At 34.9% G+C, this 15,661-nt stretch overlaps 2 protein-coding genes across 3 annotated transcripts in view; both read left to right on the top strand.

Moving 5' to 3' along the window:
• PIGX (phosphatidylinositol glycan anchor biosynthesis class X) overlaps nt 1-15,312 on the top strand; it is a 27,870-nt gene extending 12,558 nt beyond the window's left edge. Inside the window, exons 5-7 of the mRNA XM_022584176.2 lie at nt 8,548-8,761; nt 10,665-10,765; nt 13,667-15,312. Of these exons, the coding sequence (XP_022439884.1) occupies nt 8,548-8,761; nt 10,665-10,765; nt 13,667-13,810 (459 nt within the window). The 3' untranslated portion in view covers nt 13,811-15,312. The remainder of the gene's footprint in view (nt 1-8,547; nt 8,762-10,664; nt 10,766-13,666) is intronic.
• PAK2 (p21 (RAC1) activated kinase 2) overlaps nt 8,649-15,661 on the top strand; it is a 95,594-nt gene continuing 88,581 nt past the window's right edge. Inside the window, exon 1 of one of the 2 annotated variants that reach the window (XM_022568648.2) lies at nt 8,649-8,761. The gene's annotated coding sequence lies outside the window, so the exon portion shown is untranslated. Of the gene's footprint in view, nt 8,762-13,668; nt 13,724-15,661 lie in introns of those variants that run through there. The other variant, XM_089910017.1, reaches the window with a different exon arrangement.

Raw genomic sequence — 15,661 nt, forward strand, 5'->3', positions numbered from 1 at the left:
TAGTTAAGGGTTTCGCTAACTTTGATAAGAATCACCCGTGCAGGTTATTGTCTGCCTGGGAACGTTTAATTCAGCAGTTCATATTGGACCCCAAAATCTGTCAATGGCTCAAGTGATTCCTATTAAGAATTTTTGTGGAACACTGTCTTAATTCATAGGATTATAATCTATATATGAATTTCTAAAAGACAAAATGGATACGCTTAGAGTCATTTATGATGGCGGTTTATTTCTAACTGTGGTTTAGGCCAATTTCTTCACCTGTTTTATTTACTTAAGTTTGTTTTTGAGTAGGTAATTACATTCTCATGATTCAAAATTCAGGGGGTGTAAAAATGTATACATGATAAGCTTCCACCTATTTTTTAACCCCCAGTCACCATTTCTTCCTGTGTTCTGGAAATACAGTGTTTTTGGAATCATAAGTTTCACTCAGTCAAAATGTGTTAGGGCTTCTGCCTTGGCCAAGTTGGAGAACAGGGACCAGATTTACTTTCCCACTTGAAACAACCAAGAAATAGACAAAATATATGAAATAATGGAAAAAATAATTGAATATCAGGCAGTGAAGGCAGTGATATCTTAGAGATGGGAAATAAATAAGGTTAGCCCTTCAGTTGTCCTAGCTTTTTGCATGAGAATTTTCAGGCTGTAGTACAGGGAGGGTAAACCCAAGCAGAGCCTGGTGGACTTCTTGAGTTGAGGAGATAAAGGTAAGATTTGGGAAAGACCAAAGTCACTAGAATTCACTAGACAGTGTACCAGAGAGGAGAGAACTGCAAAGAGACAAACTGCAGAGATCCGTACAGGTTCCCCTCAAGCACGTAGTTGAGTATTAATTAATGCATGCATGTGAGGAAACTGCTTGATGCTGGGAAAAGAACCATATGAAAAAATTAGAGGTAACAGTGTTGTACACTGGCTCAGTTGTAGTGCCTGTTCCCACCAACCAGACTAGGAAAATCCTCGTAATTCACTGGGCATTGGATAGATTAAACGGAAGAACTTTTTCTCAGTAGTGGGGAATACTAAGCCCTAGACTGCACATTGCTTCAGTCCTGCTTAACAAATTTCAAAACCAAGACCTTCCAAAAATCAAACTGTTGCAAGTAAATTTACTGCATTCGAAACAAAGCTCAAGAATATTTATAGGAATGCAGGAATATCTAGCACCCAAAAAGATCAAAATGTCTTGACTCTGATAAAAAGTTTGCAAGGATGCAAGGATGCGGGAAAATATGACCTGTAATGAGGAGATCAATGAATCAGTCAGAACTGATGCAGAACTGACCCAGATATTAGAATTAACAGACAGGCCAAGAAAATAGTTATTATAACTGCGTTCCATATGTTCAAACAGGTAAGTAGAGAAATGGAAGATATATGAAAGGACAGTTGACCTTTTAAAGATTAAGACTACAAAGTGTGAGATGGAAAATATTCTGGATGAAATTAATGGCAGATCAATGCAGAAGAAAAGATTAATGAACTTGAAATCATAGCAATAGAAACTACCAAGAATATAAAAGAGATAAAAAAAGAAATGTAAAAAGTGAGTAGAGCATTAGTGAGTTGTGGGACAACTTCAAGTGGCCCCCACAGTAAGTGTAACGGGGCTGCTTCCAAGAGATGTCTGCACCCCTGCATTCATTGCAGCACTGTTTACAATAGCCAGGGTATGGAAACAGCCTAGGCATCCATCAATGGATAAACAGACAAAGAAGTGTGAGAGAGAGATATAGATATGAAAATGAGAGCTATATATAAATGTGTATATACGTGTGTGTATGTGTGTATATATATGTGTATATACACATAAATATGTATACACACACAGAAACACAGTGGAATGTTATTCAGCCATAAAAAAGAAAATCCTGCCATTTGCAACAGAACACATGAACTGTGAGGGCATTATGCTAGGTAAAATAAGTCAGAGAAAGACAAATATTGTATGATCTCACTTATATGTGGAATCTAAGAAAAACTGAAGTCAGAAACAGAGAGCAGGTTGTTGGTTACCAGGGGTGAGAATGTGGGGAAAATGGGTGAATGTAGTCAAAGAGTACAAACTTCCAGTTATAAAATGACTGAGTTCTGAAAATCTAATGTACAGCATGGTAACTATAGTTAACGATACTGTATTGTATACTTGAAACTTGCTAAGAGAGTATACTTTAAAAGTACTCACCTCACACACACACACACACACACACACACACACACACATATAAAGGTAATTATGTGAGGTGATGGGTGTGTTAACTAATCTTATTATGGTAATCATTTTGTAATATATACATATATTAGATCTTCATGTTGTACACCTTAAACCTACACAATGTTGTATGTCAATTATATCTCAGTAAAGCTGGGGGGGAGGTGTAATGGGAGTCCACAAGGAGAGAGGAAAGAGATGGAGATGGAAAAAATATTTGGAGAAATAATGGCTGAGGGACTTCCCTGGTGGCCTAGTGGTTAAGAATCCTCCTTCCAATGCAGAGGACGCAGGTTCAATCCCTGATTCGGGAACTAAGATCCCACATGCCACGGGACAACTAAGCCTGTGCACCATAACTGGTGAGCCCACATGCCTCAACTAGAGAGCCCGTGTGCCACAAACTATAGAGCCCACGCTCTCTAGAGCCTGCGTGCCACAACTAAAGAGCCCATGCACTCTGGAACCCATGTACTGCAACTAGAGAGAAGCCTGCGCGCTGCAATGAAGAGCCTGCCTGCCATAACGAAAGATCCTACATGCCACAGTGAAGATCTGGTGTGTCGCAAGTAAGACCCAACGCAGCCAGAAAGAAAGAAATAATGGCTGAGAAATTTTCAAATTTGATGAAAACTATAAACCCACATATCTATGATGCTCAAGTACAAGAAATATGAAGGAAACTACACCAAGGTACATGATAATCAAATTGTTTAAAACAATGATAATGAGAAAATCTTAAAAGCATCAAGATGAAAAAACCACATGTAAAATACAGAGGACCAAAGATAAGAATAACAGCAGATTTCTTGTCAAAAATAATGCAAACAAGAAAATGGAGTATCATCATCTTTAAAGTATTGAAGAAACCCTGTGAATTTAGAATTCTGTAGCCAGTGAAAATACCTTTCAAGGTGAAGGTGAAATAAAGACTTTTTCAGACGTACAGGCTGAAAGAATTCATTACCATCAGACCTCCAATACAAGAAATGTTAGAAGAGGTCCTTCAGGCAGAAGGAAAATGATACCAAATGAAATCTATATGTACACCAAGGAAAGACTAGCACTTGAAATATAACTACTGGGTAAATATGACTTTTTTCTCTTATTATTTAAATTTTTCCAAGATAATTGACAAAAAATAATAACAATGTAGTGTAGCCATTCTTAACCATGTCTAAGAATAAAATGTATGCTAGCACTATCACAAAAGCTGGGAAGTGAGAAATGAAATACACTTTTGTAAGGTTGTTATACTAAATGTAAGGCAGTTTAATGTCACTTGAAGGTAGACTTCTGCTACATTAAAGATGTTTAGTGTAAACCCTAAAGTAACCACAAAAATGACAAAATAGAGTTGTAGTTAATATGCCAGCAAAGCGGATTAAATGGAACTATAAAAAACATTCAGTTACCCGGAAAGAAGGCAGAGAAAGAAGATAAAGGGAACAAAAAATAGACGTAAGATATAGAGAACAAGATGAATTAAACTTAACCATATCAGTAAGCATATTAAGTGTAAATGTCTAAATATCTCCATTGAAAGTCAGAGATTTTCAGATTGGATAAGAAAGCAAGACCCAACTGTATGTTGCCTACAAGAAATGAACTTTAAATTTTAAAACAAAAGATAGAACATGCTCACACTGATCAAAAGAAAGCTGAAGTGGCTATATTAGTATTAGGCAAAGGGATTTCAGAGCCAAGACTATCACCAGTGCTAAGGAGGGTCATTTTGATAAAGGGATCAACTAATCAGAAGGAAATAATAATCCTAAACATTTATGCCACTAATAACAGAGATTCAAAATGCACAAAGAAAAACTGGTAGAACTGTAAGGTGAAATAGATGAATCCACAGTTATAGTTGGAGATTTCGGTACCCTTCTCTCAATAATTGACATAATAAGTAGACAGAAAATTGATAAGGATATGGAAGATTTGAACAAAACTATCAACCAACTTGACCTAATTAGCATTCATGGAATACTCCACCTGACAACAATAGAATACACGTTCTTTTTTTAGGTGTACATGGAATATTTACCAAGATAGATCACTCTAGGCCATAAAACAAGCCTCAATAAATTTAGAAGAATTCAATATGTGCCAAGAATATTCTCTGACTACAAAGGAATTCAGTTATAAATAAAGAAGAGAAAGATCTCTAGAAAACCCTCAAACATTTGGGAACTAATTAGCATACTTCTAAGAAATCCATGGTCAAACAAGAAATCAAAAGGGAAATAAAGAATTTTGAGCTGAATGGAAATGAAAATACAAAATATCAGAACTAGTGGGGTACTGCTAAAGCTGTGTTTAGAGGGAAATTTGTAGCACTAAAATGCCTATTTTAGAAAGAAGAGAGGTCTCAGTCAGTGTTTTCAGCTAAGCCTCCTTAATCTATGAAAAGAAGAGCACATGAAACCAAAGTAGAAGAATATAAATAGTGAAGATCATAGCAGAAATTAATGTACTAGAAAACAGAAACACAATAGGGAAAGCCAGTGAAACCAAAAACTTGTTCTTTAAGAGGGATAAAATTGATAGACCCTTAGCCAGACTGATTATAAAAAAAATAAGTACTGTTAGAATTAACATCCCTGTGTCAGAAAAGTATTGTACATTTCATTTTTTATAAAGTTTTACATTTTTAGATTGTACAAGTTATTCAGAGATACCAATTACTGTGTCTTAATTGGGGAATGTTTTGGGTTGTTTTGAAAGCTCTAGCCTATGAGAGAAAGATCTGTTGAATGTCACAGATATGGTACAAAAGTTTTATAGCTTAATTCATTTAACTTTGCTCTGGTGGTTTATGACACGTGTAGTTGAGTGTTGTCATGAAAAAGTATAGGTCCATGTCTGTTAACCAGTGCATGTTGCTCTAGGATTAATTTTTGATACATAATTTTAATTTCTTGATAACATTCTATTGCTATTGTTTTATCATGGTGAAAGCGGAACAATGAATTCTGACTTTTGTGGATCAGCATAGAGTCACTGGACTTTTTGGGGTTGCACTGATGGTTTGGCACGTGTTTGGGAGATTTACCAGCATCTAGCTATTGTCTAGATCGCTTTTGATTGTCAGGTTATGATTTTCAAAAATATTTCTCTATTATTTTGAATCTAAAGTGATACACATACCTGTAACTCTCTTGAGATTTTGATCACCTCTCAATTGGTATACCTATTTGTACATTTCCCCCTCTTCCCTATTGTAGCTAGGTGTCAAGAAATTCATAGCCTAAACTCCTGAGTCGGCTCCAGGACCTCAGACTGTTGTTTGTGGACTAGCTTCTGCTGGTTCTTAGTTGATCTTGGTTTAAAATGGATTTGGGTCTCTGTTGAGGTTCATTAAAAAGAAATTATCCCCATTTAAAATTTTGAGACATAATTCACATGACATAAAATTCACCCTTTGGAAATGTGTAATTTAGTAGTTTTTAGTATATTCATAAAATTGTGCAACCATCACCACTATCTAATTCCAGATATTTTCATTACTTGCAAAAGAAAACCCCTATAAGGCTGATTTTTGAGATTCAGATACCCAGAATAAAATTTTTCACCAAATAATCCTTTGACCAACAGGGCCCTACCTGTTGTTCTGGCCCTACCAGAATGCCGTGTAGCAATTTGCCTCATTTTCATTATATCCCAGCTTAAATTCATATTAAAAATATTCTCAATTTTTGGCAAGTGACCATATTTTTATTTCTATGGAAAAATAAGCAATAAACAAACAAAAATAAACAAAACAGTTCAATAATTAGAGAAGCTGAAGATCATAGTACCATCATAAATTCTAAATAGCACAATCAGGAATATACTTTATGTTAGTTCTACTTATTACACTTAATTTTCAACTAGATAAACATGGGCTATTTTATATTATTTAACCTAATTGAATAGGAGAGTCAGTTTGACCTGGCTTTGAATCTTGTCTCCTTTACTTACTAGCTACAGTATATTGTTTATCCACCCTGATACTTTGTTTGCTCATTTATATAATGGGGCTAAGAGTTCCTACCTGATGGGGTTCTTGTGAAAATTAAAGGAGATAACATATATAAACCACTTGGTGAAATACCTAAGTACTCAAAGAAAGTTATCTTTATTATCTTGTCACCTGTGTTGACAAGATAGAACATTTGGGCTTATGTGTTATTTTGATTTGTAACTAGTTGTACCCAAAGAGAGTTTATTAATAAATTTCTAGCAGGAGGTCTCTAGTAAAATTCCTTAGGGGTTTGCTCTTGTGATCCTCCTGGTCAACATTTTTATCCTTAGATAAAAATACAAAAGACACAGTTATCAAGTTCATAAATGTTACATTAATGCTGGTTGACAGATTGGGATTTCAATTAAATCTCAATAGCCTAGAAAAAATGGACTGTAGCCAGAAAGATAAATTTAATAGAGATATAAAGCCCTGCATTTAATTAGTAAAACATCAATTACTCGATAAAATAGGATGGGAGTTATTTAAAGTTTTGTGCAAAAAGTTCAAATGAAAAATATAGGGATGAATAGGCAGAGCACAGGGTCTGTGAAACTATTCTGTATGATACTGTAATGATGAATACGTGTCACTTTACATTTGTGAAAAATCCATAGAATATACAATGTAAAGAGTGAACCCTAACTTAAACTATGGACTTTAGTTAATAATAATGTTCATCAGTTGTAACAAATGTACCAAACTGTTGTTAATAATAGAAAAAACTCTGAGTGTGTGTGGGAGCTGTGGGGAGTATGTGGGAATGCTGTTATTTTCTGCTCAGTTTTTCTGTAAACCTAAAACTGCTCTAAAAAATGAAATCTATTAATTAAAAAAATAGAGAGAGATAGTATATAGATATGTGTCACACTGAAATGAGGCTGCTAAAAAGCTAATGCAATTTTTACACCTAGAAACTGAAAAAAAAAAAAAAAAAGCTAATGCAATTTTTGCTAAAGAAGGTAGTGTTGCTACTATTTCCTCTGAGTATTTTGAAAGGCAACTGATATGATGCATGGTTTAGACACCATGTCATGAGAAACCAAGAAAACTGCATATTTCTTTGGGGAGGAGAAAACTTAGTGGGGGCAGTGTGGTTGCCTTCTGATGCATAAGGGACCCTTAGTAAAACAGAGGACATATTTATTGCAGATATTGTAAGCATCGACAATTGGTGAATTATGGGTCAGAGCATCAAGTTTCTACTAATAAAAAAGGAATAATTTTAACAGTACATAAAGTGAGATGGCTCAAAGTAATGAACTCCCTTCCAGTCATTGAAAGCATTAAAATAGTGGCTGGATACTTGATAAATACTCTCATTGGAACAGTGGTTTAACTTGATTACCTCTAGGCTCCTTATGGCTCAAGATTATATAATTCCTTGACCTTTACCAATAAGTTCTGTTACTCCTGTGATGAACAGAGAAGAAACAACATGTGAAAATATAGCACTTGGTATCACTGTCAAATAGAAGAATTAGAATGCTCGCTGTGGTGGGTAGAAGTTAACGCTATTTTTTTCTCTTTCCATAAAGAATCTAGAGAAAACTTGCGGGTGTGTATGCATACACACACACACGAACACAGATTATGTATATAATGTTGATATACATGTGTATGTGTGTGCATTTGTATATATGTGTGGTTTCATACATAAATATGTATGTATGTGTATATGGATACGTTTGTAAGTTAGGGCTAATTTCTGCCACATGTGCAGTTTTACTTTTGGTGTAGAATACTTATTTTAAAATGTTTTTTACCATATTATTTTTTAAAAGAATCATTTACCATTTTTTCCATTAACTTTTTATGCCCAGTATGGAAAGAGTGCTGACCTTTGCTTAGACTTCCTGACCACAGTGCTCTATCTTACTCACTACCATCTTACTTCTGTGAAGAACAGGAAATTAGCAGAATGACACCAGTCATTTTAACCCAATATTGGGTTAACTGTTTTTGTCATAGTTTTCATACTTATTGAATAATGCTATATTTATTCATGAAATTTCTTTTCTTGGTACCTGTGTAGTTACCTAAACAAAGGTTGATAAGGAAATTACATAGAAATTTTTATTATGGGGAAATTTCACACCCCAGAGTATAATTTCCTCAGTTTACTTTTAGTAAATGTTATTAAACACACATCATATCTTGTGTTTTCTACTTAAAATTGAGGATGGAAGGGGAATGGAAATTGTTTATAAGGGGGGGTGTTTTGACATTTTTGCTCATCTATATAACAATCATCTGGTTTTATTTATTTTTTAATCTTCCTCATTCATTTCTTCTGGACTAATATTTGTTTTCTTTTTGACAGGCAGTGATGGTTTCAGAAAATTTTAATATAGAGGCTCCCAACTATTTGTCCAAGGAGTCTGAAGTTCTCATTTATGCCAGACAGGATTCACAGTGCATTGATTGTTTCCAAGCTTTTTTGCCTGTGCATTATCGCTATCATCGGCCACATAGTAAAGATGGAGAAATCTTTATTGTGCTCAATAACCCAGATTTATTGATGTATTGTGACCAAGGTAAGGATTGCAAGTCTTTTTGGAGAGTTGAAAATAAAATTAAAGGTATAATGGTAAGTCTGAAGTCAAGGACGGTGATAACAAAATCATGTTTCTTTTTTCTTTCTTTTAAACTTTTTGATTGTAAAATAAAGCACAGATATAGAAAAACTTCACAAATATATAGTTTAGTGACTTATTAGAAGGCAGATACCCAGGTAACTACCACCCAGGTCAAGAAACAGAACTTTGCCAGCTGCCTGAGCAGCAGCCCCGGATGTCCTGTCCCAATCTCCTTTTCTGTAAGAGTAACACACTCTCCTGACTTTTAATCACTTCCTTATGTTTTTTTATACTTTTATCACTCAAGTGGGCGTTCTTAGACACTGTAGCTTAGTCTTGCCATTTTAAAAAAATGTTATTTACATTAAGTCTCTTAATTTACAGATTTCCCCTCTATCTCCTTTAAAAAAAAATTTATCTGTTGAAGAACCGGGGTCATTTGAGACCCTATCACTGTTGGGGTTTGGGTGATTATACTCATTAGTTCATCTGACTTCTTTATTACTTGGAAATTGGCAGCTGGCTCGAGAGGTGTGATCAGATTCAGGTTTGATTCTTTTGGCCAGACTATAGGTGGTGATGTGATCTTTTATGAGTGGGCATATAATGTCTGGTTGCTTCTTTATTCAGCCATTGATCCTTATTACTCCTTTGCTGCTTTCTGTTTCTTCATACTGATACTGCAGGATTTGTAGCTGTTAGTGCTTTGTGTCCACTCACATGTATTTTGGTGTTTAAGGGGGATACTCTATCACCTAGTTTTGTTGTAAAAGTTGTCTATGAGTTATTGGTTTTGTGTGTGATTGTTCTTTCTGTTTTTATGTGTGGATTTTTTTTTTTTTTGGCTGTGTTGGGTCTTTGTTGCTGCATGCGGGCTTTCTCTAGTTGTGGCGAGCAAGGGCTACTCTTCATTGCAGTGCGTGAGCTTCTCATTGCGGTGGCTTCTCTTTGTTGCAGAGCACGGGCTCTAGGCACGAGGGCTTCAGTAGTTGTGGCTCACGGGCTCTAGAGCTCAGGCTCAGTAGTTGTGGTGTGTGGGCTTAGTTGCTCCGCGGCATGTGGGATCTTCCTGGGCCAGGGCTCGAACCTGTGTCCCCTGCTTTGGCAGGTGGATTCTTAACCACTGCACCACCAGGGAAGTCCCTATGTGTGGATTTTAGTAAATTAAAAAACTATGCTCTCATCATTTTCGGTCTTCCTACAATCAAGACTTTAAGAAGCCCCTTTCAGATTTTGGTTCTTTGTGTCTCCAAACAGAAGTCAGTAGCACTGTTACTAAAGATTGGCAGATAGAAAGTTTTTAATCATACATTTGCTGTCATCATATATTTCATGATGAGAAAACTTAAAAAGTATTCAACTGTGTTAGCTTTGTTTATCCAACCTAGTTTTCTGTTTCTTTTCATGGTACATTTTACCTACCCTAAATAAACTTTGGAAAAGTGCTCCCTCCCAAGAGAGCACCTGGGGTTCTGGGATTGTTCATTTTTTTGGTCTGAGAGTTCTTTACATGAGTGTGTTTTCTCTATGGAAATTTATCAAGTTGTAGGTTTAGGATCTGTTCATTCTTCTGAGATATGTTATACTTCAAAAAAAGTTTAAGTTAAAAAAAAATGGCCCCTGGTGTAGTGGGATTTGTTAAGAAGTCATGCTCAACTTCTATGCAGTCTTTGTAATTTTATAATTTCCTAGCCATACACTTAGAACAGGCTATTAAAATAGAACAGCACATGATAGTTGGGTCCAAATCATGTACATTGTGTATTAAAATATTTGAATACTCATATCCCAACATGAAAGACTGGCCTAGCCTCTAGCCCAGATCAGTTTTCTGATATGGTGTTCTACCACTTTTTCTCAGAGTTTCCAATTTTGAAATGCTGGGCTCAGTCAGAAGTGACAGCTCCTTGTGCTTTGAACAGTAAGGATAACTGCCAATGGAACAATATGAAATATAAATCAGTAAGTTAATATTTTATGTTGTTTTAGGTCATGCGGCCTCATATAAAACTCTTTCTATAATGTTTCTGCCACGTTTAAGAGATTAGCATTTTATATTCTATCATAGAAAGCTGTTTTTTGTTTGTTTTTAATGTTGTTTCTATGTTACTAATAGCAACAGTCATAGAATCATTTAATTTGGGGGGTGGGGATTTAGAGTTAGTCCCAATGCCTCATTGATCCAGAGCTTAAGTATAGCTGATGGGCTTTTTAAAAGTGTGGAATGGTAAAGAAAAACAGTGGTGTGTCCATCTGATTTTAATCAATAAAACTTCACTTTATTTAGAACTTTTTATTAATTTTTGAGCAACAAAATGAATTAGTTGACTTTATTATATTACACAGAACAAGTGAAAAAAGGAAAGTAAAACTCTAAAGTTGTATCATTTCAACTGTGGTTAAGTAGTTCTAGACAGTTATATTGTTATTATAAATCTAAATCTAGGCTGTTTCAGGCCATTTTTAGTGTTTTAGCCTCCCAACTTGTTTTCAGTTATTAAATTAGGTAAGTATTAGTACTTCATTAACACTGGCTTTGTCTAAGGAGTCTGTAGTTTTCTACTTACCCTCTTGGGCTAACATAGTCTACTTTCCTCTCTTCAGAGTGGTAAGTCTTTGTACAACATATCTCTTTTCTTTCCCTCTTTTTTTCTGTTCTTTTGTTACTCTTTTAAGAGCTGCCTTTTAACTGATGCTTGTAGTATCTGAATTTCTCTTTGTTCCTAATTCTCTTTAAGGCCTGTTTTCTTTGGTTGAATGCCACAATCTGTGTCATTATTTTTACAATTTATTTTTACAAGGAGTCAAATGAGTTTGCAACAAAAATAAAAAAAATTTAAAAATTTAAACTAGCAGACAACATAACTGTCAATCAGATAAACATAAAGCAGATTTGTTCATATGTGTGGATATTTGGATTTGAAGTGTTTTCCTTGTAGTTGCTTAGAAGTATGTTTACCAGCTAACTCAGAAAACCACTACTGACAGTGAAGCCCTACTGCAAAGCCTATTATTTTGTATTGGAGAACCTTCTTTGAACAGACAGTTGGAAAGATGTATGATTGTGCTAATATGTTATGCAACATAAATTTGCTTTTGAGATTTCTATTGCCATAGAGTACCTGGATTTTTTTCAAACTCTAAAATACATCTGGAGAATTACATTTGATTTTCTTATGTGAATGAAGAGTATGATTAGTATTTATACTATTTATGATGTATTGGTTTAAAAAATTGGTGGTGTGTATTGCTACACAATAAAAAATCACTCTATTAAAACATTTTGAATTCAGTTCTCTTTAAGACCATGTAACAGGAGGTCATAATTAAGTACTTTGATTTTTTTCTTTGTTACATTTCTTGTTTATATATACCAGAAAAATAGGTGACCATTACTAAGATGGTGATCTGTACTAAGGCTTGTTTTAAAATGCCATTATTTGAAAGATACTTTTAGATGGCACTTTGCTACAGACTGTGTTGGTAACTTTTTTTTTGCATGTGAAAGTGTAATCCATGCATTTATAAAAAGAAACCAAAAATAAAAGAATTCCCAAGTTACCTAAATTTTAATGTTTTTAAAAACCTTTTTTTTTTTTTTTTTTTTTTTTGCGGTACGCGGGCCTCTCACTGTTGTGGCCTCTCCCGTTGCGGAGCACAGGCTCAGGACGCGCAGGCTCAGCAGCCACGGCTCACGGACCCAGCCGCTTCACGGCATGTGGGATCTTCCCGGACCGGGGCACGAACCCGCGTCCCCTGCATCGGCAGGCGGACTCTCAACCACTGCGTCAGCAGGGAAGCCCCAAACCTATTTTTAAACCATAAAACTTACCAGAGTTTCTAATTGAACCCTTTATCTTCAAAACCAAATAGAAAATAGAAACCAAGTTGAACATAGGAGAACTTTTGTATTGCTAGTCAGTATTGCAACTACTTGGAAGTTTTAAAAACAGTAAAGGACACATTCAATTGTGTAATTTGTGAATAACAAACTTTAAAAAAATTTTTTTGGCTGCATTGGGTCTTCGTTGCTGCACGTGGGCTTTCTCTAGTTGCGGCGAGCAGGGACTACTCTTTGTTGCGGTGCACAGGCTTCTCATTGCGGTGTCTTCTTTTGTTGCGGAGCAAGGCTCTAGATGTGTGGGCTTCAGTAGTTGCAGCATGCGGGCTCGGTAGTTGCAGCACATGGACCCTAGAGCACGTGGACTTCAGTAGTTGCGGTGCATGGGTTCAGTAGTCGTGGTGTGCGGGCTCTAGAGTGCAGGCTCTGTAGTTGTGGCACACGGGCTTAGTTGCTCTGCGACACGTGGGATCTTCCCGCACCAGGGATAGAACCCGTGTCCGCTGCATTGGCAGGTGGATTCTTAATCACTGAGCCACCAGGGAAGTCCTAACAAACTTTTAAAAGCTGTTTGAGGAGAGAAACAGCAAAACAGGAAAGAATGGATCCTTTAGTTTTATTGTTGTTTTAATGTTTTTCCTTTAGAGCTTTAACTTCTAGATTATTCTGTATTCTAATATGAAACATAGTAAGAGGAAGTAAATGTTTATATTGATTACAGAGGTGACATTAGGATATAGCTAGTATTTTTTAACAATATACTCTATGTAAAAAGCAGAAAAAGTCAAAGCTAATGAGAATTTAAGATATTATGGGAATTGAGTCTGATTCTGTTAAATTAACTGAAATGTTGAATTTAAAAGAATCATTCAAATAATAATGTTATATGTAGTATAGCAATGGCTGAAAGATATTTAAAAGAAAAAAGAAAAAGTTAAAATTAAAAATCAAAGAAGCAGTGGTTTCACCTTAGGACATTGATCTTAAATGTCTTTAACTTCTCTATCCATCTCTCTCCCTAGGTATATAAGAATGCGAATCTACAGGTTCCAGTGGGACTGACCATACATACCTCTTTAGTATGTTCTGTGACTCTGTTTATTACCATCTTGTGTTCTACTTTAATCCTTGTGGCTGTTTTCAAATATGGCCGTTTTTCCCTATGAGTTTTATGTAGTTAAACGCTTTCCATAAACCTAAATAAGACCTATTCATTTGTGACTAGAAGTGTTCTAGAATTATGTCATTACTTTTTTCTTTCATCTTCATTTATGGCTAATATTATGTTTACTAGAGGAAATTCTGGATGATTCTCAGCTAATTTCAAAATTCAGTGCTCTGTTGTGTCGACCTCTCATAATCCTCAAGCATCAAGTGCCAATAGAGGAAACTTAATTCTGTTAAATTAATATTTATCTTGTGAGAAGTGACTTTATCTTCATTTGTGTTATGAATGAGTACTTTATGTATTAGAGACAAATTATCGCTAAAAATTGAGAAAATTGTTATGAATAAGATTAATTTGGATGAATCAGAGTTTATTTGAATATTAATTTTATGAGAATATTAATTTATCTAGTGTTTCAAAGAAAATCATTAAACTAGGACAGCTAAGAAATTATTAATATCAAAATTGATTTTTCCTTAAAGCATTTCCATTCTCCTTTTCTATTTTATCATACTGCTTTTGAATATATGAATTGGCAAAGGGCTTGATGAAATTAAGATTAAAGTATATTTTATTAAGTTGTACAGTTACAAAACTTTTTTGAATCTTTGGGTGACTTTTTAAAAAACAAAAGGTCTTGATTTACTGTTTTTCTTTGTATAAATTAGAAAATAAAGTAAATGCCATAAGCTAATTAAAAAATAGAAGGGCAAGCATGTTCCAAAACAGAAGCCAAAAAACTGGGGTATGTTGGCATTGCTTGTTTTCTGTGGCATAATGGGATATGATGTACTTTATATATGCTATCACTGGTTAATTTCCTAAAACATTCTGGTGTTTTTCTGGAATAAATCTTTTATAATTTGCCACGTATAGCTTGACCTACTAATAACAGTTCTTTTTTAAGATGTGTTTGAGAACTTATGTATTGAGAAAGGCAACCCAATGCCATAAAGCAGAAATATTAGAGATCTTTAAAATGATGAAAATTTCAACCCAGTCTTGCTTCATAGCTGTTTAGTATTTTCTTATAAGACAGAATTCCATGTTTTCCAGGCATTTTTTTTTCACAGTGGGATTAATATAGTGGCTTGAAATAGAATTATATGTCAGTAAAAATTCAGTAACATCAACATTTTGGAATATGGCTAGTCAGGTGGGGGAACACGGTACTATATTTAACCTCTTAAGTGTGTGTGTGTGTGTATTTTCTTTTGCACACCGAAGCCAAGTTCCTCAGTATTTAAATGTTTTCAAGTTAATATTTGAGATTGTGGCTTGTAACATGATTCAGCCATTTTTCTCATTTATACAGGTATTCAGAAATGTAATAAAAATGTGAATGTGAGTGAAGATACTTTGATATGACTTTTCTTGCCTGATAAATGCTTGCAGATGACATCACTTTTAACATAACAGAGCATTTCTGGTTTTGAACTCTTTGTATTATCTTCTTTGGATACTTAAGAAATGAATAAGCACTTTATTTTTTAAATCAGTTTTGTAATTCTGTGTATGGTCTTTTTTGTTTATAGCCAAGAAAATGGGTATTGTTCTCCTGGTCATTGTATTCCAGTATTTGTTCCACTTCTATGGTTTATTTTTCTTAAAGTATCATGTAATGTTCTTTGGATGAAAATAACAGAGACTCAACTAAGGGTGGTGGTGGGGTAGAGATTGTTTTGTGTGTGTGTGTGTGTGTGTGTATCTCAGCCACTCTACTAGGAACTTAGATTATTTAGCTAGATCTCATGGAGATCTAGGTAGTTGAATATAGGGTTTGGTAGGCTGTGAGAGAATGAAATAATATAGAGAATTGTCCTAGTCAGTGATAGGATGGTAGGTTTAA

The sequence above is a fragment of the Delphinapterus leucas genome, chromosome 4 (genome assembly GCF_059928025.1).
Source record: "Delphinapterus leucas isolate spDelLeu-1000000601 "Yukka" chromosome 4, BTC_Dleu_Yukka2, whole genome shotgun sequence".
Classification (NCBI taxonomy): Eukaryota; Metazoa; Chordata; class Mammalia; order Artiodactyla; family Monodontidae; genus Delphinapterus; species Delphinapterus leucas.